This window comes from Acipenser ruthenus, chromosome 13 (genome assembly GCF_902713425.1).
Source record: "Acipenser ruthenus chromosome 13, fAciRut3.2 maternal haplotype, whole genome shotgun sequence".
NCBI classification, from domain to species: Eukaryota; Metazoa; Chordata; class Actinopteri; order Acipenseriformes; family Acipenseridae; genus Acipenser; species Acipenser ruthenus.
Genome location: NC_081201.1, coordinates 35,764,468 through 35,788,028, shown reverse-complemented (window position 1 = coordinate 35,788,028; position 23,561 = coordinate 35,764,468). Strand labels below are relative to the sequence as shown.

The following is a 23,561-nucleotide window of genomic DNA, read 5'->3' as shown; positions in this document are numbered from 1 at the left end:
CCTGCCTCTCTTACAGTCTAAGTACATCAATTTAGATTATTTAAATATTATGCTCCACGAGGAATAAGGTCTTGGGCCAATTGTATTGTGGCAGCATTTAATAAATCATACTTCATTACTAAAGAGCATGCTGGTCTTCATTCTGAAAAGCATGCTCTGTCAACACAATACAGAGGTCTGAGGTAGTGATCTCTTTATACATTTGCATGTACGGTAAAATAAAACAAAAAAACATGTGGAAACTTTCACGCACAGCCTGAGTCCCGTGCATATTCAGTTGCAGGTCATTGTCATTTAGAGACGCAAGACTTACTTCAAACACACAATAATCCTCATACGCCTGTGTAATGTATTTCTGGAATTGCAATACAAAACCCATTCTCATAACTTACTAACTGCCTAAGAAGCATCTGCAAAATTCAGTTTCTAAAATATATTTTCATTAAATCTGATATAGGGGCTCATAGGCCACGTGATAAACTGTCCTAATGCATAGTAAAATACTGAGTGTTAACTGGGGGTGGGATATGCTAATGAGATATTTTAGCGCGTGATGTTTTTTTTCCAGCAACATTTTATTTTTATTTTTTTTAATTTAGTCGTTGCCAATTAGTTTTTATTATTTTCTCCCCAATTTGAAATGCCCAATTATTTTTAGGCTCAGCTCACCGCTACCACCCCTGCGCTGACTCAGGAGGGGCGAAGATGAACACACGCTGTCCTCTGAAGCGTGTGCCGTCAGCCGCCCGCTTCTTTACACTCTGCAGACTCACTGTGCAGCTGCCTCAGAACTACAGCGTTGGAGGACAACGCAGCTCTGGGCAGCTTACAAGCAAGCCCGCAGGCGCCCTGCCAGACTACAGGGGTCGCTGGTGCGCGGTGAGCCGAGGACACCCTGGCCGACCTAACCCTCCCTCCCCCCGGACGACGTTCGGCCAATTGAGCGCCGCCCCCTGAGAGCTCCCGTCCACGGTCAGCTGTGGAATAGCCTGGACTCGAACCGGCGACGTCCAGGCTATAGGGCGCACCCTACATTCTAGCGAGTACTTTTACTGGATGCGCCACTCGGAATCCCCTTTCCAGCAACATTTTTGATGAATATGGCAATTAACTAGGAAAGATACCACGCAGTGTGGAAACAGTTAACACACAATAAAAAGGGAAACATACTGCCCTTTAGTGAATGAGGCCCATAGTGTATTTTTTAAAAACATTTTTATAACAGCATAGATACACTACTGCATCATGATATATTTTACTTAGATTGTATGATCTGATTGCAGCTGGACCACTGGAGCGTGTTTGAACTGTAACACATGAAGTGACCAGGTACCAACAAGCAGCAGGTACTTTCTTTTAAGAGCATTGTCTTAACTAAAGAACCACCACATAGCAAGTGCTAATAAGATATAAGAAAACTGATTTTAAAACCTGGGTGAATACTTCTTTAAGAAGGTTTCAGCACTGCCCCCATATTTCTTATATGTTAAAGTTAATGCATTAAAAAAACAAAAACATTTTAGTGAAAGGGTACAAAAGAGATGGTATAAAGACAGCTTTGATGGACCATTTGTTGGACTAAAAGGTGGTTAGCTAGTCCTTTAAAGCAACTCAAGTATTAGTCTTACCACTCCAGTACCTTGTGTTTCGTAAAAGAACAAAGATGCAGCTCAATACTGTCATTAAATTATTTAGTGAAAATAGAGTGGAAAGAAAACTGTTCATATGTAATTCATATTTTTTAAAGGTCAACTGCAGTGCCAGATTTAAAAAAAATACAGGTTTTAAAACCATGGCATATGTTTTAATCCAGGGGCTTCTTGAAAAACATTGTATCTCTATTTTATCACAAATGTTATCACAAAGTACATGACTAGTCATGTTTAACACTGTTGTACGTTGTAATGGACTTTTCAATGCAGAAAGTGACACAGATACACACGCACGCACGCACCCACGCACACACACGCACACGAACGCACGCACGCACACACACACACACACACACACACACACACACACACACACACACACAGAATAGCTGCTTAATTTCCAGGCATTTACAGATTGTATTCTGTCTTTATTTGGACTTTTGTCGTCTGATCAATATTTTGCTATTCAACTTCAATAACTTAAATGTAAAATATTGCTGTCATATCTGTCCTGTTAAAACAAAGACTATTAATGGATTGAATAATGTGTGCAGTTGCTGCAAATCGTTCACTTATTGCACAGCACGAATAAAACCTTTTATGCACAGCCTGAGCATCCTGGGCATTCAGTTGCAGGGCACTGTCGAATAAAGACGCAATACTTAATATAGCTTATTTCAAACAGACAGTGTATCTCATACACCTCTATAATTTGAGTCTGGATCGTACCTAAAACATTATTATTATTATTATTATTATTATTATTATTATTATTATTATTATTATTATTATTAGTAGTAGTAGTAGTAGTAGTAGTAGTAGTAGTAGTAGTAGTAGTAGTAGTAGTAGTAGTATTAAATAGCATTTCAACTAATTCAAATGCGTCCTCAAATGAAATAGCGTTGCACAAATCGCATAACCTACATCAGCTTCGTGTTCTTTCCTTGCTGACGCTAGATGTTAAGAGCGGTATAGTGGGAGACGTGGCTCACTTTTGCAAGGAGGTGATCAGAAGGCAGAAGTGGGAAGTGAGAGATCGCCTCTTTATCATCACTGAACCAGGGACTGTGAGTGAACAGCTACTTTGGCTGATAACTGTCGCCTCATTTCCCCAAAACAACAGCAGATTCTACCACGGACCTGATAAGGATATATATGGGAAACGTGTATTTTTTGTTTTTCTACATTAGAAGCATCTGATTATTCTATCATTGCTGAGTCAGTGGGAGATCGAAATCACATTGAGAAGCAGCAGACGGGGTTTGGATGCTAATGCTTAAAATGTGCTAATTTCAAAGGAGAAGCCGAGAGGAAATTAAGCATATGCAAGGATAGTTGCCTGGGCAATTGATGAAGCACATTTAAAGTAAGTTACATTTTCTTTTTTCTTTTTTTTTTCAAATACAAATTTGCATTTTGCATTATTTTTATTTTATTTTATAACTTTTTATGTTTTATGATACTTAGTTATTTTCAGATCTAACATGGTCGGGTTACACATGCATAGGTATGCTAATATATATTTCAAACGTTAAATACTTTGCTGAGAGGTATGTATGTATGTATGTGTGTGTGTGTGTGTGTGTGTATGTATGTATGTATGTATGTATGTATGTATGTATGCATTTTGGCAGAACGGTGGTGGAAATGACAGCATGTTTTATTTTAAAACATTTTATTGCATGCTTTATTAAATTCGGAGCTAGACGTTTAACACTTCAAATATAATATATACTTAAACCTGAGAAATGCATTAATCATTAATCAGAAATTATTTGCAAGGTTATTATCACTTTGACATAAACACTTATGTGGGCTACTGTACTGACAAAATCAAGTTTAAACTGTTCTTCCAAACAGTCACATTATGTTACCTATAAATCCAGACTTGGAAAACATTGACTGTGCTACTTTGAGTTCACGCACATAATACTGTAGCCTATGTTGCACTTTTGCGAACAGACTTGATCTGTATTTCCATGCTATTAAATAAAGTGGTAAAGTGGCAGTGGATTTATCTGGGGACCAACCACTGTGGTATTGATAGTTTACTAGGGTCTCTTCAAAATGTGTACAAAATAAGGGGTACGCAACTAGAATGTATGTATAGCGAATGCTTACTGAGTGGGAGATGCGTTTTGTTGCATAGGGCAGCAGTGTGGAGTAGGTTAGGGCTCTGGACTCTCGCCCGGAGGGTCGTGGGTTCAATCCCAGGTGGGGGACACTGCTGCTGTACCCTTGAGCAAAGTACTTTACCTAGATTGCTCCAGTAAAAACCCAACTGTATAAATGGGTAATTGTATGTAAAAAATAATGTAATTGTATGTAAAAATAATGTGATATCTTGTAACAATTGTAAGTTGCCCTGGATAAGGGCATCTGCTAAGAAATAAATAACAATACTGTGTTTTGAGAAGAAATCGCATTATAAAACTAAGTACAACAATTATCTTTACATGCTCAAACCTGTTTGTGGTTTTGGTTGTTGTTGTTCTTCTTCTGTTTCTTCTTCATACTTACTTACAGCCAATCCAGAGTAATACTTACATGTATAGTTATTATCTGTGGAAGCACAGCATCTGTTATATTAACCTATAGGCATGTTTTGTGTGTTCCATGTAAACTGGTTCTGCTGTTGTCTGGTCTTTTCTGTGTGTACATTTTACATCTTTTTTTTTGGTAATGTTCCTCAAAGGCAACCCACTGAGTCCTTTGGGTGTAGGATGTAGAATGATTCCTATTCTGAGATTAAAAGGACAGCCGCAGCTGTGGCAGATGAACGGAGAACCCCCTCCCTGGATTTGGAGGATCCCCGCTGCATCTGGGCTGTACAGGATCGGTGGGGCGCCCCCTCCTTTCTTATTCTCTTCTCATCACCCCCCTCCTCTACTGCAAGCTGTTGCTGGTTGGCAATTTCCTTGTGATCCCTTTCTGCCTTTGATGCCAATGCCCTCTGCACCAGAAGCTGCTGTTCATCAGTTCCCTGTGCCTAATGTTCAGGTGCGCTAATGTATGGCATTGCTGGTCTACTGAAATGTTCCCTTTCTTTTGCTTTCAATTAAGAAACACAGCTTTTTAAAAAGTGAGTCATACGCTACCTTACATTTTCACTTACAATAATTTACAAAACTTTGTATGCTTCCTTGCTCATTCAGGTGCAAGGCAAATAACGATACATACATAAATAATTCTACACCTTTTTTTACTTGCTCAATCACTGTAGAGTGGTAATTGAGTAATGCAGCTTGTTATTTATATAATACAGGCATAATACAGTGCTATATGCTACAAATGACTTGTCATGCCACTAGAGGTGATCAGATTCTCCCAGTGGTCTGTCACCAAGTGCAGCAATATTTCAAGGGGAAGTTATAGATCTTTAACATCACAGTTAGAGGGAATTGGGGAAGAATAGACCTTGACGTTTTACTCAATTTCTCTGATGAATAATCAAAGTTATTTTAAGGGTTGACAGTGCATAGTATATTGTATATTTCAACGCTCACATATCTATAGCATTACATAATGTAATAACATAACAAAATTATGTTTTTAGCATTCATGTCAATCTGTTTCCTCAATTGCTGTATATAATTCAGGCTTCTAATTTTTGGTTTTAAACAATAAAAAAACGATAAAACACCCCCTATACAAAACAAATGAAATTGGCATATAGCCAATAAACACATGAAAAACACCGGAAAAACACTGGAAATGGTTACTCAATTAGCGTTGACTCCGCCCCTTTCCCATTAAAAAAAAAAAAAAAAAACCTAAAAAAAAAACAAGATTGCAAATTGTGGTGAAATGTAGACACACAAAAACCACAGAAGAATGTGCCCGTAAGGATTTCTTTGCGGAAGTGTGCAAGTACCGTCGAGTTACTACTATACATATTGTGACAGAAAAAAGTGCCCAAGCATTTTGGAAAGTAACCGAAAACAATAATTACATACAGTATATAAAAAGCAAAAGATTTACATAAAACTCGAAAATAAGCAAAACCAAAAAACAGAAGCCCTTTAAAAATCAGCACCAACACACAATCTAAGTAGTCTGTTTCACAGTGTAATGTGCACTTTATACATATTACTGTACATGTGCAAAATTCTTATCCACCACGAATATTGCTTTAGTGATGGAATTACTGGGAGTAATGAAATGAAAATGATTTTATATGCTACGGCTGTTTGAGGAAATCCTAGTAATCTGCTGTTTCACTATGGCAGTCCTGGCATATGGACTTAATCATAGGATTAAGTGTATAGCAGATAAATTAATAGTATTTGCTATTATGGGATTTGCAGCCTCTATTATAACGCTATAACCTAAACAGTAGAGTTGAATAGAGCTTAATTGATTGCCATGTGGTTTAGAATCAATATCACCAATTACCACTGGCATAAAGATTACCATGAATATATACATATGTTTTCTTCTTTTTTTAGCATTTCAGTTTAATGGATAGTGTGTTAACATGCTGAAGTGATGTTTACTTTCTGTCAATAATTCATAAATATGTTTCCATGTATTTGTAGTGGGAACTGACTTCTCAACCACCTGTTGTGAGATTCCAACATTCTACAAATATGGATTTACTTCCCATATTCCCCCAAGTTTACACATCAGTCCAGCCACCCCGTTTTCAGAAGGGATGGATAGAGAAAAGGATACCAGAATACAAGGTAAACTAGAGAAAGCATTGCTTATGTTTGAAAGCATATTGCATGACATGGTCAATTAGTAATATACAAATGCATATTTGGACATGCATGTATTCCATCAGTATGACCTTAAACTAAAACCATTGTGTTATTACATGTTAATAATGGACAATTATCTCAGTACAGTGCTGTAGCAGATTATTTGTAACAAAACAGAGGTTCACATATACATAATCATACTTTTGTTTGAGTGTTTGTAGACAGCTAGTTTTCAAGTATCTTTTTTGTGAATATACAGTAGATATCACATTAATATTAAGGCTAATTTTGTGTATTGCTGTTAAGAGATTTCATGGTTTAGGTATACATAAATGATAACTTAGAATATTGAAGTGTAATAGACTATTACCACTGTTAATTCTTTGAATGTGTTTCAGGTGTACCTAAATAATTCACTTGCAATGGATACAACATGGATACACCCTGAAGACGTAAGACTTTTCCAGAGGCATGAAAAACCACTTCTGATAACAAATCAAGTAGCAATGAGTAGATCTCGACCAGCCACTGCCTCAACGAATCTCCACACGCTTTTGGTAACACCTCAGTCTCTATCAGGTTAGTATTCAATCTGATTGCATTTAACATGTCTACCAGCTTAGACCTGGTAAAGTTCTCTCTTTATTGTGGAATTCAGTGACAATTAACATTACTCTTTAAAATAACATGCATAAAATGTATGTTGGCTGACATACGTAATTTATTCTGAAACTCAAATACACAAGGCCGTTCATCTATGTTAACAAATGGAAATGCATTGTTGAATCTTTCATGCTGCTGCAAACATGCTATGCTTCCTGATTTGCTGCAATTGACAAATCAATTACCAATAATAATAGGGTGTATTATTAAAAAAAATAGCAGGTTGAAATGAAATGTTGTTGTTTTTTTTTTTTTACTATTGGTTCAAAACAGTTTTGTTTTGGATCGTGTGACTGAAGTTTGGAGAGTATACTATGCAGTTGTACAGTACTGTGCTGTCATCCATGACCCTTAATGATTTCCATGAACAAGGATGCATAAGGTCCTTACAGAGTAATCAGATTGATTGATCTTTGTACTGTCGTTTAGACCTTTGTTGATTTTATATTAGGAGATGTAAAGCAGAGCAATCCTGCTGAAAAAACATCAACAGATAGCCCAGGCTTGTAGGTTTCCTGTCAGACATTGTTGGTTGTGTTGTCTTTTTTAACAGAAGGTCTGTATAGTCTACCAATAGCAACTATTGTGTTTGCCAGACAGGGTGCCATTGTCACAAAGTTAATAAATCCTTGGTTCAGATGAGGTACAGCCTTTTATTTACCCATTTGTATAGAGATGTACTCTTAAAAAAAGCCTATCCATGTGCTCCCCAGTTACCCTTTTGCTCCCAAGCACTCAGCATAGTGCATTACCAGCTGCTTCATGAACAGCCAGAAAATTACAAATTCTTTCAAATGAAGGCACTGAGTCACCTGTAAGACAGAACTGACATTGAATCAGTAACCTTCAAATTGCTCTGTGGTGGGATTTATACTGATCTGTTTTGCATCAATAGTTTGCTCTGGTTTGAAGAATACAGCTTGAGCAAATAAAGTCATATTGCTAGACATGGAGTGAAGCTCTCATACCAGGACATGTATGTTTTACTCTCATGTTGCTATTCGTGCACAAAGTAAGCACAGTAAAATTGGTCTAGCATAAGACCTCCTATTAAAACTGTTGTCCATAGTATGCATTGGAATGTATTGCATGAAGGAATAAGTGTCTGTGTGAAAAAATAACATTTTAGCTGCGTTTCAAAATTCAGAGAAAGTAACATCTAACTATTCTCTTACCTTTTTTAATGTTTGCAATCGTTATGAGTGAATCTTATTGCAGTTACTCAGATTTCATGTGTTTGTTTTACTTGATAAGTCTGTCCTTTTTCCTGCATTCAAGAGCTCTTCAGTTCTGCTTGCATGCCACAGACATATGTAACATAGGTGGAGTTTCACCCGATGTCATGCAAATGAATGGGAACGGTGGGGGTTGATATGTAAATTAGCATTGCGTAAAGTACTTGTGCTGTTTTTGAAGATTATTAAAATTTTGTGAAAATGTGGTTTCCATGCGCAGAGAACTGGTACACGAGTGAATCTAAGCTGCTGTAATAATACAAAATACCTTGTGCCTGGTTGCTCTTGCCCAAATTGTTTTTCAGATGTCATTAGTGGGGTGTCATGTAGCAGTGAATACTGTTTCAACTAATTTATCTTATGACTCATTAATTACAAATGAACTCGGAGGTATAAAATGAAACTGACCAACAGGTATTACAGATCACCATGGCTGAAAACCGGCGGAGACTCATATACTACCCTGGCATAGAAACCCTACCCATCCAGATGGCTGACCGCTGCTGAGGATGCATTCAACACCACTCTTGGGCAAATACGGGTAGTGGACACTTGAAAGGGAGGTGGCAGATACTGATGAAATGGACTGAAGTGCATTAATTTGTTCCCAAAATTGCCACTGCATGCTGTATCCTGCACAAACTCTTGTCAACAACAAAATGAGGTGTTCAGGAATCAGGCTGCTTGTGAGACACATGGGGAAGGTTACCAGTGTTGCTAAGACCTCACCTAGAATATAAGACCTCACCTAGAAAATTGTGTTCAGTTCTGGTCACCTCGTTACAAAAAGGATATTGCTGCTCTAGAAAGAGTGCAAAGAAGAGCAACCAGAATTATCCCAGGTTTAAAAGGCATGTCGTATGCAGACAGGCTAAAAGAATTGAATCTATTCAGTCTTGAACAAAGAAGACTATGCGGCGATCTGATTCAAACATTCAAAATCCTAAAAGGTATAGACAATGTCAACCCGGGGGACTTCTTTGACTTGAAAAAAGAAAAAAGGACCAGGGGTCATAAATGCAGATTAGATAAAGGGGCATTCAGAACAGAAAATAGGAGGCACTTTTTTACACAGAGAATTGTGAGGGTCTGGAACCAACTCCCCAGTAATGTTGTTGAAGCTGACACCCTGGGATCCTTCAAGAAGCTGCTTGATGAGATTCTGGGATCAATAAGCTACTAACAACCAAACGAGCAAGATGGGCTGAATGGCCTCCTCTCATTTGTAAACTTTCTTATGTTCTTCAGTCTCCCTAGAAAAAAGAAGCACTGCCTTTCAAAACGAGTATGGGCGTTCATGCAATTTCCAACCCACGACTCTCAAAAAAACAAGCCCAATTATGCTTATTGTAAGTGGACTTGGCAACTGTGAAGGTTACCTCAGCCACCAGTTTCAATTGGACAGCAGCGATCTGAGGAGGCTCGTGCTGTCAGAGATTCTCTCCTTTCTTTTAAATTCTGTTGAATTTACTGTTGTGTTAATTATTAATGATGCAAATCATGGTTTTATTCAGAAACAAACAAGAGATATACAACATGACAGGCCAGACACAGCAAAAAACAATAATAAAAAAGCTGCCCGCATTATCATTAAGGTGAACTACACCACTGCTAATCACAAAACCACCCATCAGCCACTTACTTTCTGCCTTCTTGGAATCCACAGTAACAACTGACCTGCTCCCTTGCAATATTTATAGTGATGTCACTTAAGGGTAAACAAGCTCATTCACATTTACACGTGAAATGCGGATTTCCATGCAAAACTGTGCATGGATTTTCCTGAGTGTTTCGTTATTTACACGAGTAAATTAGATTTACCCTATCCCTCGCTTTGGCTTTTGTTTCTTTGTTCAGCCACAAACCTGATTTACATGAGTAATTCTCCCAAACGTGCATGCACATCGCTATTTCATGTGTAAATTCCCCCGCATGGAAACCCCATGATAGACAGAAATTTTAGTGTTTTTTTTTAGTACATTCCCAATGTTTGGCCATATGCACTCTTTAGCAAAATGTAAACCTTGTTTACATTCAAATGTGTTTCCATTCCTCAGATAGTAAGCTGGGACACAAGATTACTTTCTCTTTGAAACCTACCATATATGCTGCTGTACTGAGTGGTGTAGTGCTGTCCATGGTCCTGACAGCCTTGCTGCTACACTGAGTGGTGTAGTGCTGTCCATGGTCCTGACAGCCTTGCTGCTACACTGGGTGGTGTAGTGCTGTCCATGGTCCTGACAGCCTTGCTGCTACACTGAGTGGTGTAGTGCTGCCCATGGTCCTAAAAGCCGTGCTGCTACACTGAGTGGTGTAGTGCTGTCCATGGTCCTGACAGCCTTGCTGCTACACTGAGTGGTGTAATGCTGCCCATGGTCCTAAAAGCCATGCTGCTACACTGAGTGGTGTAGTGCTGTCCATGGTCCTGACAGCCTTGCTGCTGTACTGAGTGGTGTAGTGCTGTCCAAGGTCCTGACAGCCTTGCTGCTACACTGAGTGGTGTAGTGCTGTCCATGGTCCTGACAGCCTTGCTGCTGTACTGAGTGGTGTAGTGCTGTCCAAGGTCCTGACAGTCTTGCTGCTACACTGAGTGGTGTAGTGCTGTCCATGGTCCTGACAGCCTTGCTGCTACACTGAGTGGTGTAGTGCTGTCCAAGGTCCTGACAGCCTTGCTGCTACACTGAGTGGTGTAGTGCGGTCCATGGTCCTGACAGCCTTGCGGCTACACTGAGTGGTGTAGTGCTGTCCATCTTGTGTGTGTGTCACTCGCAGCACAGAATCCAGGTTGATCTGCTGCAGCATGCAGCTTTGCAGTTCTGTGAAGTGTTGTGGCTAGCTTCAAGATGAAATCTCTCCTACCTTACAAAACGAAGGAATTGATGGTTGCCAGGTCTAGTAGAGATAACAACAGGCTTATATATATATATATATATATATATATATATATATATATATATATATATATATATATATATATATATATATATATATATTGTAGGTTAGATTCAAAATAAAAACATGTATTGTAAAAGGCGGTTCTAGTGTTAATGAAATGTAACTTTTAGATGTTCCACAAATACACACACACACAAATATAAATTCTAAGTAGTAAAACTTGTAGAAATTATATTTTATATAATTTTGTGTGTGTGTGTGTGTGTCTGTGTGTGTTTGTTTGTGTGTGTGTTGGAAAGATAACCAGACAAACAAGTAGCTAATACCCAGCATAATTCAGAATGTGCGTGACAACACATGAATTAATTCCTCTTGTTAAATGTTTTTATCTTCATAGCAAAAGAAGCTCTCTTTACAATATTCAGTGTCGTTCTTTTCCTACTTAGTAAGCAGACACGGACATTTAAATATCCAGCGCCCTACAAGACTATGAATAGAGTAATCTGCATTGGTATGGATGATTTTTTTCCTAAATCAGAACTGCATAGCAACGCATTTCCTGAAAAGTACAGCAAACCCGTTGTGAGGAAAACTGTCATGACTTGTGCATGTAAACGGCAACATTGAGTACCAGTTATATTCTCCTTAATTGTAAATACTATTATATATATTGGTTATATTATCATGCCTAGCTTGATTCATGGACTTGCAGCAATCCTGAATTTCTAAAATTGTGCTCTGTTGAAACTGACAGATTTCATTTGTGTTGTTCCTAGAAAGTGTATTTTGAGAAGTAAAAGTGTGTTTATCACACAGATGGTGCTTCAAATTAGATGTAGCCTACGTTTGTGATACTGAAAGTTTCAATTTGACAGTAAATATTTCAGAAAGTTTTAAATAACCTTCCCATTCACAGCAAGTCCTTCACTTTTAGTACTTTGCTCCATAATGCAGTTATATGACTAACTTTCTATGCAAATGCCAACTGCACTCATTGCGTTACATGCATTAAAGTATATTAAAATGGTGATGCAGGGAATGAGTATGCTGAGAGGGTTAAGACAGAGGAGTATGATTAACACAAGTTAAAAATTGAATCTCCAAAGAAATTAACGCAATAATTGCTGAAGTTAATTGTGATTAATTGACAGCCCTAATATATATTCTAGAATGGCCTATATATATATATATATATATATATATATATATATATATATATATATATATATATATATATATATATATATATATATATATATGTGTGTGTTCATTTGTCGCAGGCAGCAATTACATGAATCTGATCCAAGCCACAGGAGATGTGATACTTGTCATGATGTGTATTGAATCTCCCTGTCTTTGTGCCTCTAGTGTAAAGTTGCTCTATCAGTCTGTTATCCAGAGCTCCACTTTGAGGTCAAGCTGCTAAAACAGGCTATACATTCCCATAAACCATGAACCTGTTTTCTCATTGGGTCATAAAACTAACAAATGTTGTGTAACTAAATATGTGTTTTTTGCCTTTACCCTTTTAGTATATGTTATAGCCATTTCTATAAAAAGGAAAGTTAAAAAGTGAGTGTAGAATTACTGCTAGTATGCATACATGTTAGTATTTGTATTTTCCACTCCTGGGAGTCTATTTTTATTCTAACAAGTGACAGATCTCAACACAGCTGTACATTAATATCTCTAAATACAGTACAAATACAATGAAAAGGTTTATGGCTACTATATATACATTTAAATTGAAAAGGGGCTATGGTATAGATGATGGTCATAAACAGCCAACTCACATCCCAAAACCAAAAGAAAATGAAGACTGATCTGCTACCATGTCCCCTAAGAGATTTGTCCCTCCGAACCAGGCTTGAGTCCTAGCCCAGGGCAGTGCAGGGAAGCTCACACTGCTACTCCCATCATCACTTTTCTGTGGATTAACAGAGAGGAATTCAGTCTCCAGGGCTCCCAGTCTGTAGACAGTAATATACATTACCTTGGCTCAGCTATCTGACATTTTCAAATTTGGTATTACATTATCAGTCTCACAGATTGTTTCCTTGTGAGCCTTTATATGCCTGTGCAGTAATGTGGGCGCTCATTTCTGTCCCTGCTGGAGAGTTTGTAATTATCTGGCTCTGCCCTAGAAGACATTTAAAAGATCATTGGCCTGGCTGGGACTCATTGCCCAATAAACACAGCAGGAAAAACAAAGTACTTCCAATGAACGAATAGCACTATGTTTAGTCTTACATGGGATGTAATCCTGTCCCATGTGTAAAGCACACAAAGCAACTAGGTGACATTTTAAAGCAATTTTCAAAATTTGAGAGGGGCCAAGTAAATAGAATGTCATATTACTTTCTCAGTATGCTGTTTCTTGCATTATTGATGGTGAGAATGTATTTGAATACATTCACTCATCTTGTGTATTATAGTAGCCTGCTAATAAGAAAGTGTCAGTTTGTAATTGCTTTATTGCTCCTACTCCTTAATCATTCAATTGTACATTTGCCTTGCTATCAAGTGTTCAATTACTTGAAAGGTAGGCGTGTTGTTCTAGAATGGCCTATATCCTATATATACTGGATATATATATATATATATATATATATATATATAGAGAGAGAGAGAGAGAGAGAGAGAGAGAGAGAGAGAGAGAGAGAGAGAGAGAGAGAGAGAGAGAGAGAGAGAGAATGAACACAACTACTGTACATACACACTGTAAATAAGAAGAAATGAGCACACTTGTTTATAATGCTGCAGAACTGCAGCTTTGCAAGAGTGTGCTAAGATAAGCAACTCTCCTGACAAAAAGTTTTATCTATTTATTTATAGACTCCAGGGGCTCCAGCCTATGGTTTCATTTAAATGGGTATGATCTATTGAAGCTTGTATGTGGTGAGTGCATGTGTGCAAGTTTATAGATTAAAAAAATAAAACAAAGTTTGTTCTGTAATGAGGGGGAGCAATGGTTTGTATCTCTTGGATCCGTATAAAAGATTGTAGCAAATAAATCACAAAACATAAACATAAAAAGGTAATTCCTGAAAATGTCTACTTTACTAATGCTAGCCTTTGACAGTACTGACATCCTTGTCTTTACAACCAGATGACCTTGTTTATTACAAAGTCTGTTTTGCTTTGCTCTGAATTAGAAGTGTATAAGTGGAATAGAGTGACAATGATATAGTTATATAGTTATATAATAATAATGTTATAATAATCAATTTATATATATATATATATATATATAGTATGGTATATTGAAAGGTAATAAATTATGTGTTGTGTCATTGGTGCAAAATGTCACTAAGAATACATTTCTGTGTTATACTGGCCTTGAATATTGGAATGAAATTTACTACATGTGTGTGCAGCACAGTTTATGAGGTGACAGGAATATGTTTGGATGTTTGACTGAAAACTATCTCTTTTGCAGGGGGCTGTCCAGTTGCTATCAAACAGGTTGGAAGCAACAAGAGGTTTGCATTAGCAGCTGCTGCAGCCACAGCAGCCATGGTGGCAGTCGAATCAGGAGCAACTCAGGTCCCATCTTCTGCCAGCACCCAGCCTTATCATGTACTAACACTGTCTCCAATCAAGATACCACTTCTGTCTACCCCTGTCTCAGGTAATGTCTTGCACCTTCAAGTGCTAAATAGACAACTCTTATCAATGATGATGAATACCTGTGGGGAAGTTCCACACTATTTCACATGAAAACTGACACTGATACTGATCGAAATTAACACAAAGGGGTGCTTACTGTGCATTGCGCTTATTGTGCACCTACAAACTTGATATAGGCTGCTGTCTTTTAACAAGAACTTTGTTAATTACAAGGGACCATCACCAGCGGTGCTGGACTGGATCGCAGGAGTGGTGGTCGGGGCTGTAGTGGAGGTGGGCTCCTCACCTCCTTTCCTTTTTTTTCTTCACTGTGACAGCCTCGTTTCACACAGACTTTAGACTGCCTCGAACAAACATTCCTCTTGGTTTAAATACCTGCCTGCTAATTGCAGGCAGGTGATAATAATTACAGATTGGAGCCAGGATGAGAGTGGCATTCTGGGGAATGTAGTCTTTTGAGACCTCTTGGACTGCTTTTTGTTCCTCTTCCCCCAGTCACTATATATATATATATATATATATATATATATATATATATATATATGCAGTGCATAGTGTTGTGGATTAGGTGCTCTTTTCATTTGTCGGTTTAAGGAAATTAAACATAATTAATTATTATTGCATTGTTATTGATCAGTCTCATTTTAAGACACTTGTGCATAACTTGAACATCTAGCACTCAGACATGTTTAATACTTTCACTTTTTGGAATCACTGGAATCATTTATGTATCAGAAATTCCCAGTGGGCACTTTGACTTCTAGATTTCTTTCAAAGGCACTCCATCTGTTTTGTAAATAGACAGTAAGCACCTTGGGCCAGATGTGTTCTGTTGGCAAGATTGGGAAATAATTAGTTTATCTTGAATGGCAGTAGTTAATCATGTTGGCAGTTAATGATTAATGAGCATCACATGTTTCCTTGTTTTGAGTTCAATGTGAACATCTTATTGCATTTTATTACAGGTTTTAAAATGTTGGCCTCATTCAATTAAATTATAGTGCAGTTTAGATAAAGAAACACCTTTAATACACCTGTACTTGTTTATTTTACATTGTAAACTTACAGTACTTTGCAACTTCATAATAACTGCAGTCTGCAGTCTATTGTCTATATATATATATATATATATATATATATATATATATATATATATATATATATATATATATATATAGACAATATGTAATTAAGCAGGAACATAGTAGTCTATTTTAAATTAAATTAGAAATAAATATTGACCTGTTACAAATATTTCAATCTATGATAAGCTTAAAGATTATCGGTCGACTTAATGACATCCATATGGAAACCATTACATTCAAGAAAAATCAATGCTGATAAAACAGAAATGCTTTTGAGTTGATAACATTGATAATTTGACAAACGCTACATAATCATGATATTGAAATCGAAACCACTCCGATCTAAATGGAATCTTGATATAAAATAGAACGTTCCTGTAAATCTGTAACCAGTTTAATTAACCTCTCGTTAATTAGGAGATCCTGTACCAGACAATTGAAGCTACTTTTTCATGGTTCATGCATTTGGTCACAACATGTTCTAGTTCAAAACATTCCCATTTCAGCCACTGTTTTAAAAATGTATTTTTTTATTTTGTGTTTTAACATTTAAAATTCTATTTAAAATGTTGATACTATTATAGCAAGTTTTGGAAAGCTCCATTTAATCTAAGGGCTGGATTATCAAAGCTATTTATTCCAAATCATCAGAAGCTGGGACTCAATGTTAAAACTTTTGTTTTATACAGCATAGGGTCATGTTTTGTACGAGGTTGTGTAATAAGCACATTCTATTTATCCTCTGCCTTTCAGAGATCAACCTTTACCTTGTTTCCCCTGTCTGGTGAAGTACAGTGTCCTGTCTGTTTAATGGAGGTACTTGAGTTTCGAAATGTTTGCTAAAGACACATCTGTTCTCTTACTGACAGCTTTCTGCAACAGCAATTGATTGTTTGGTTTTGCAAGAGCAGTGTTGAATGCACAGATGAGTGCATGAGTCTCATTACTTTGCATTCTTCCACTCTTTTTCCAGCCAATACACACATTAGAAACAGTGCCTCCTGATGCTCACCAGTGTTCATTGATCCTCAAGTGCAGGCATGTAATACACATAGTATAAAGTATATTTATACAAATAGTTACCATTCTCAACTCTACATCAATGCTATTATTAAAGTAAGGCTGTATACAATAGAACACCTTGGATTTGCATCACAAAGCAGCTGTTTTCATCAGTATGGCAAATTGTCATAATTGGTGAAAATACTGATGGAAATCAATGTTATGTATTGCATAATGTTCAGTGTTTTTTTTCTCACAAATTACCTACAATATGTTAAATGCCACTGGAGTCAAATGCTCATGATAACTATTACACTATAAAGGTTCACATACGGTCTGAAATCGTAAAGTCATTGCACTGACAGCTCTGCAAAGTAGTTGCTGCCTGTATTATTTATACTCAGTATCTGTTTGAGTTCAAGGAAGTCTGTCCCCATCAAGAGTCAAAGAGTAGTCTAGTTGAGGAACGTTTCAACAAAAACAAAAAAACAAAATCTGTGTCATGAGAAACATCATTTTTCCATTTGCAATTCATTTGGCTCTTCTGGACCCATTTTATTTATCCCCGGATTTATAAGGCATTCATTTATTTCTGTTTTGAATATAGCATTTACAGGTATAATGGTAATCTCTGTTGGATGAATTATATACACTGTAATCTGATAGTATTCCAAGTACAGTATTTTACAGTATGTTAACATGGTTGCCTTATTTGTAGTATTCAGAATACTCATGTATTCTAAATACTCAACACTTTTGCACTTTGCTGTTTTTATTTTCTCATTTTGTAATTTTGTCATGTGAGTACCAATTTAGATGTAGTGGCACATACCAGTGACCATAATACTACTGATCTTTCCACACATGCTATAAATTCAGTGTTGTGTATCTACAGTTATTTTCAGCCCTGTCTGTTTCATGAACTTGGGTCAAGATTTAGCTGAGGAATGCAGTAGTAGATACAGCACACAATAATTAACAATCCATTACCCAGGGACAGCTAATTACATCGTGGTTACACAGTGTCAGATACAATACATTATATTTATGAGCACCCAATAACCCTTTACCATTGAAACTGTGTGAAATGGTCTTGAGAAGCCATGCCAGAATGCACCAAGACAACAGAATTAGTTTTGAACTGCTCGGGTCAATGAAAGGGCATAGCCATTCTTAGGAACATGGGGCATTTTTAACAGCACCAGAGGCAAGAATCCTTAATTGAAATTGGTACCAAATTAAGAAGAAAGGACAATAGCCTTACACCCTGCTGAGGGGTATTATTGCATCAATGGGCCATGAAAGGTTGGAGCACAGAGAGACTACATGAAGTTCAATTAGACATCAGGGTTAAGTAATGACATATCTTTGAAAGACTTTTTCACCGTATGATTATTTGTGTTATTCATTTTAAACTCTTGAAATACAGTGGTTAGGGGAATAGGGATAGGAGTGTGGTTTGTTTCTATGGTGCCAGTGTAGTATTTCATGTATGGATAATAATATTTTTTGAGTGTGTTCATAAATATTAAAGGTGCAGTATCTTTACCTTTCTAACTGCAGGTACCATGCTCATACAAGTATTACCTGTATTCCCAATTCCATACATTTTCCTGATTGGCAAGATTATTGGTTTTAAAAAGAAAAAAGAATGATTGTAGAAATGTGTATTATTTTTTTTATAGGTCCAGGATAAACAATTGAAAAGTGGAAAACTACCAGAAAAGAGATTGAAAAGTGAGAATTTGTATTTCTATCCATTTGCTTTTGGTTGTTGATGTGGTGAATGGGAATACCTTTTAATGCTTCTTAGGTTTCTGTAGCCTTCTGTAGCGCAGGTGTAGAGGTGATGCAATGCTCAAACAGATGACAAACAACAAAGTTCACGGTCCAAACAATCCTTTGTTGTTTTATAATCCAGGTCGTTTGGCAACCATAAATAATAGTAACTGGCAATACACAGCAATGTGTACTGCACAGTTAAAAACACGGGATTCAGTCCTGAAATAATAAACACACACAGAACACAAACACGATCCAGAGTGAGTGCTATACGTGCAAGTGGTGAAATACAGTTTAGAGTGAACAGTAGTGCAGTGCTGTCCAGGTTTGGTGCTGGGCTTTAGTGACAGCTCCCGGATCGTGTTAGCCATCTAACAATGACAAACGAGTACAATTAGAACGACAAACAAACAAGCACGAAACACTCACAGCTATTTTACAGTCCTTCAGCGGTTCTCTTGCAATCATAACAAAGGAGCAGTTCGCTCGGCCACATCCCCTTCTGTACCTTCAGCCACACCCCCTTGGTTAGCGAGTCAATCGCTTTTCCTCCAATCCACGATTGCCACATCGCCACCCTTCTGGGGCGATGACTTGGTGTAGTGTGGCACCTTCCCCTTTCTAGATGGTCGACTTCCGCCTTTCCTTGGAATGAATTGTTCCCTTTACACAGTGCCCATTGGGAAGGAGATTTATAACCAAGATCCATTCTTTCTCTGTCACAAGCCTGCACATGGTAATTTAAAGCATCAGCTGCCAATCTGAAACAATAATGTGCAACCGTCAGCTGGGCTAGTGAACCATTAAAAGTTCCTGTAGCCTGCGGCGGGGAGCTGAAAGACTCAGAGGAATACAAACAGCTTATCCGTGTTAGCAGACGGCTTGATTGTTGCTTCATACTCTAAGTCATGTTAATAACTGGGGATGGTTTTGGATGATACTCTGCTTCACTTGATTGCTTCCCAGCATGTACAGTTGGCTAGTGCAACAATGTGACATTTGAGCCTTTCTGTATTAATTACTATTATATCCAAGTTCACATGGCTCAGAAAAACTCAGTACTTTATTTTAACTGCTTCTAACTTGACCCTGTTTTTTTCTTGCTGGTTTTATAATATTAAGATATTGAAAAAATGGCAGTGGTGCAAACAGAACAACAATAGGGCCTAGTGGAATCACAGTACAGTCTATGTCATCAGTAATGCACGTGTCTATTATATTGTAAATTATGCCCAATTCATAGGCTGTTGGTAGCAGTGCCATAATGTTGCATACTCCAGCTAAACTTTTACTGTAAGTGCTTCATATAAATATGCATATTTACTATTATGGTTAATAGAGATATGCAAATGTAGCAGGCTATATTATAGAGCAATTTTCATCTTTGTGCACCTGTTCCAAATTGCACTGCATGACCGGTCTACAAGTCAACATCACCTAACCATAACTCTAACCCTGTCTACAAGTCATCACCACTCATGCAAAGCACTACCACAGGATATACTTCAGGTTTATTTTTTGTACGTTTGCCCAAATTACTGTAATAAATCACTTACCTTTTAGTGGAATGTATTCTTTTTTTTTTGTCGTTCTTCATTGGAATTTAATGAAAGCTATTAATTGTCTTTACATGTGTCACACCCATCAGAGAGGTGAACTTACCCTTTCATTCCTAGGCACAGGGTTTCAGTAAAGGTTCATATTGAACTTTGCATACCATGTGTCTCTGGGATCCAGAGCTATTTTATATTAAGAAGATATATTTTTTTAAATATATTTTGAATTCAGCAAGGAAGTTCCTTTAGGCAATGACTTGAGCTTTTAAAACAACCTGCTAACTTATTCATGTATAATATTCTTTAGTTTCATTTGCATTTCAGAAAACCACTTGAAAGTGCACAATTTCAATCTCATTTGCTAAAGAAATAGGGGATCTTTTTTTAAAAAAGTGTGCTATTCTCCATGTTAACTATCATTTTCATTTTTTGAATTGACCCTTTCTTCATCCTTTACAGTCTATTTTATTGGTCAGTGGAGTTTGGTTTGGCATTGGTTGTTGATTGTTGAGCCCAATGGTGATATGGCTTGTAATGATGCAGCCAAATGTTATGTTATATAAACTACGGATGTGGTAGAGATTCCAATCCAATCGGATTAGACATTCTAGGAATAGGAGATATCAATTGGAATTTGTAATGGTACATACTTAAATCCTTGATAGAATTGTAACACCCTGAAGGGAATCAGGTAAGGAATGCATTTTCCCAGGATACAGTATTCTAAAGAAGAAGGAGTTGGACTAACACACATACATAGCACACCGTTCTACTCTCAGGCGGATTGTGAATTACATCTTATTCATTAACATGAAATGCATTAGTCAAGCCATGTACATTTTCACAGTCATTTTGAATGATTATGCTGTGCATGTTTGCACTGTGCTGAACTGCAATCTTGCTATGCTTTTATTGCAATAATCTTTTAATGGTATGCAGGACAAATGATAACTTTAGAATTGTTCTCAACAAAAAAAAAAATGAACTTACATTCCTAATGTATTTGTTTATTTTTTATCTATTCATAGTCAAAAACAAATTTACGCTTTTTACCTGAAAACCAACTGACTGATTCTAAATAATGGCAAAAGAAACCTACTGTGTTCTTGAAAGTTTTTAGTAGGCCACCTTTGCTGTAAAATTGATAACTTTAATGTACAAATCTTTCAAAAAGCGATTGAGTCCATAGCAGCTATGCCTAATATCTGCATCACTCAGGGTAAAGTAAATAAATGGTTACGGCTTGAAACATTTGCATTGTACACTATAGTTATCTGTGCTGCTGTTTGATTTGTGTTATATTCCACATAGGCCACAATTCCAGAGACTTTTATTATTTGATTTACATCCATATGTGCCTTTTGTGTACAAATCCATATAGCCAAATATTATAAATAATGCATGAAAAAAGTATGTGGATGGAAAAGTCCATTATGAATGTTTGTAGAAAACTGTAGACTCTATAATAGTTGCTTCCAGTGGTGGATTCTCACTAAATTATACAGAGCACACTAAGGACACATCGGGAGGCATGTAAAATCAGCAAACACAGAATCACAGTCTAGAATTTTCCTCAGATATGAAAGAAAGCAAGTTGTGTATACATCCCTTTTCAATTCTAGTGGTAATGAGCATGCTTGTGTAAGGGGTTATTTGGAAAATGACAGAAAAACACAGACATCGACTATACTTTTTCTGTTACCACACTATATACAATATACAGTAGACACTGTTGACCATCTCTTAGATTTCCCCATCTGGTCTCTGAATATTCTCATCCAATGGAGGACACTATGAGGGGCAGGGACAGTCCAGGCACAAAAGGTTTCCTTTTTTTTAGTAGTAGTCATGCCAACAAATGGAAACAAAACCAAAACATTAATGTTAGAAAACAAGCTGTTTTCTGAATACGGTCCCTTGTGTTTTAGACATTAGAAGTACAATATTCAGGTATTGTGCCCAGAACACTGTGATATATAGATGTAGGCTTTACATTAAGTGTAGTATTCATTTGGGTTTATTTATATTGTTTTTTCTATTGCACATATACCATTTGCACAGACAATTTCTGCTATGTGTTATTTCCCTGTGACAGAGTGTTTGTAGGTGCTGGCTAAATTATATTACGTCTGCTGAGCAAATTAACTACAGTACCGCAAAGGGAAGCTTTAATTAAAACATCTGTTCAGAAAGATCTCCTGTTTTATGGATTTTTGTTTTGTTTTAGTCACGTGTTTATTCAACAGATCTAAACAGGATGGTTAACATAGATACTGTGATCAACAGCTTTATATGTACAATTTGATGTTTATCAAGGGAAATAGTAGGAATGTTGTAATACAATAGATATATATATATATTTGGAAAGAACAGCATAGACATTGTGGAAAGTAGAACAACTAGAAAAAGAAATAAATTACTATAAACAGAAAAAAAAACATTTTTTTATAATTTAATGTGTTTTTTTTTGTAATATTTACTACCTTGTGGGAAAAAAAAACTAACATATTTGAAAAAAATAATAATTTCAAACCCATAGTTTACTTGTGTGCATGCTGATCGAGTGCTTTTGGCAGGAAAGTACTGTAATTAAATTAATGAAGTAAATTAGCGCACTGCGTCATAAATGAATCCCACAAATAGTAAGTAAATAATATATATAAAAACAACTATTTACAATGAAACACAACAAAAGCATTATTATAAATGAAACAGTAGAAAAGTCGGAGACCATTTAGCTTCTCATACCATGAGGCTCTCAGAGCTTTAGTGCCTAAATCAGCCTGGGACAAATAAAGAAGGTATTTGTATACATGTTTTTTAACCAAGATTTTGTAGGGACATTCTAGATATATTTGTCAGTAAAACTCAAAGACAGCTTGAGTAGAGCAGGGACAAATGGCTGCAAGCAATAAAGAAAAACCTGGCAGGGTGGTAATGTGTTATGTTTTTTGGTAAGGGATTCAATCCATTTGCTATTAACTCTGATTAAAAAAGAAAAATGAGGGGGGCTCCCAAGTGGCGCATCCGGTAAAGGTGCTCCGCATGGAGTGCAGGATGCGCTCTATAGCCTGGACGTCGCCGGTTCGAGTCAAGGCTATTCCTTTGCCGACCGAGGCCGGGAGCTCCCAGGGGGCGGCACTCAATTCGCCGAGCATTGCCCGGGGGGAGGGAGGGTTAGGTCGGCCAGGGTGTCCTCGGCTCACCGCGCACCAGCGACCCCTGTAGTCTGGCCGGGTGCCTGCGGGCTTGCCTGTAAGCTACCCGAGAGCTGCGTTGTCCTCCAACGCTGTAGCTCTTGGGTGGCTGTATGGTGAGTCCGCAGTGTGAAAAAAAGCGGTCGGCTGACGGCACACGC

The 23,561-nt window shown here is 37.2% G+C and overlaps 1 protein-coding gene across 1 annotated transcript in view; it reads left to right on the top strand.

Moving 5' to 3' along the window:
• The first annotated feature begins 2,037 nt into the window (after positions 1–2,037).
• The window catches only part of LOC117418154 (transcription elongation regulator 1-like protein), a 46,637-nt gene continuing 25,113 nt past the window's right edge, over positions 2,038–23,561 (top strand). Inside the window, exons 1-5 of the mRNA XM_034030791.3 lie at positions 2,038–3,018; positions 4,348–4,652; positions 6,191–6,337; positions 6,754–6,934; positions 14,588–14,779. Coding sequence (XP_033886682.3) covers positions 4,383–4,652; positions 6,191–6,337; positions 6,754–6,934; positions 14,588–14,779 — 790 coding nt within the window. The 5' untranslated portion in view covers positions 2,038–3,018; positions 4,348–4,382. The remainder of the gene's footprint in view (positions 3,019–4,347; positions 4,653–6,190; positions 6,338–6,753; positions 6,935–14,587; positions 14,780–23,561) is intronic.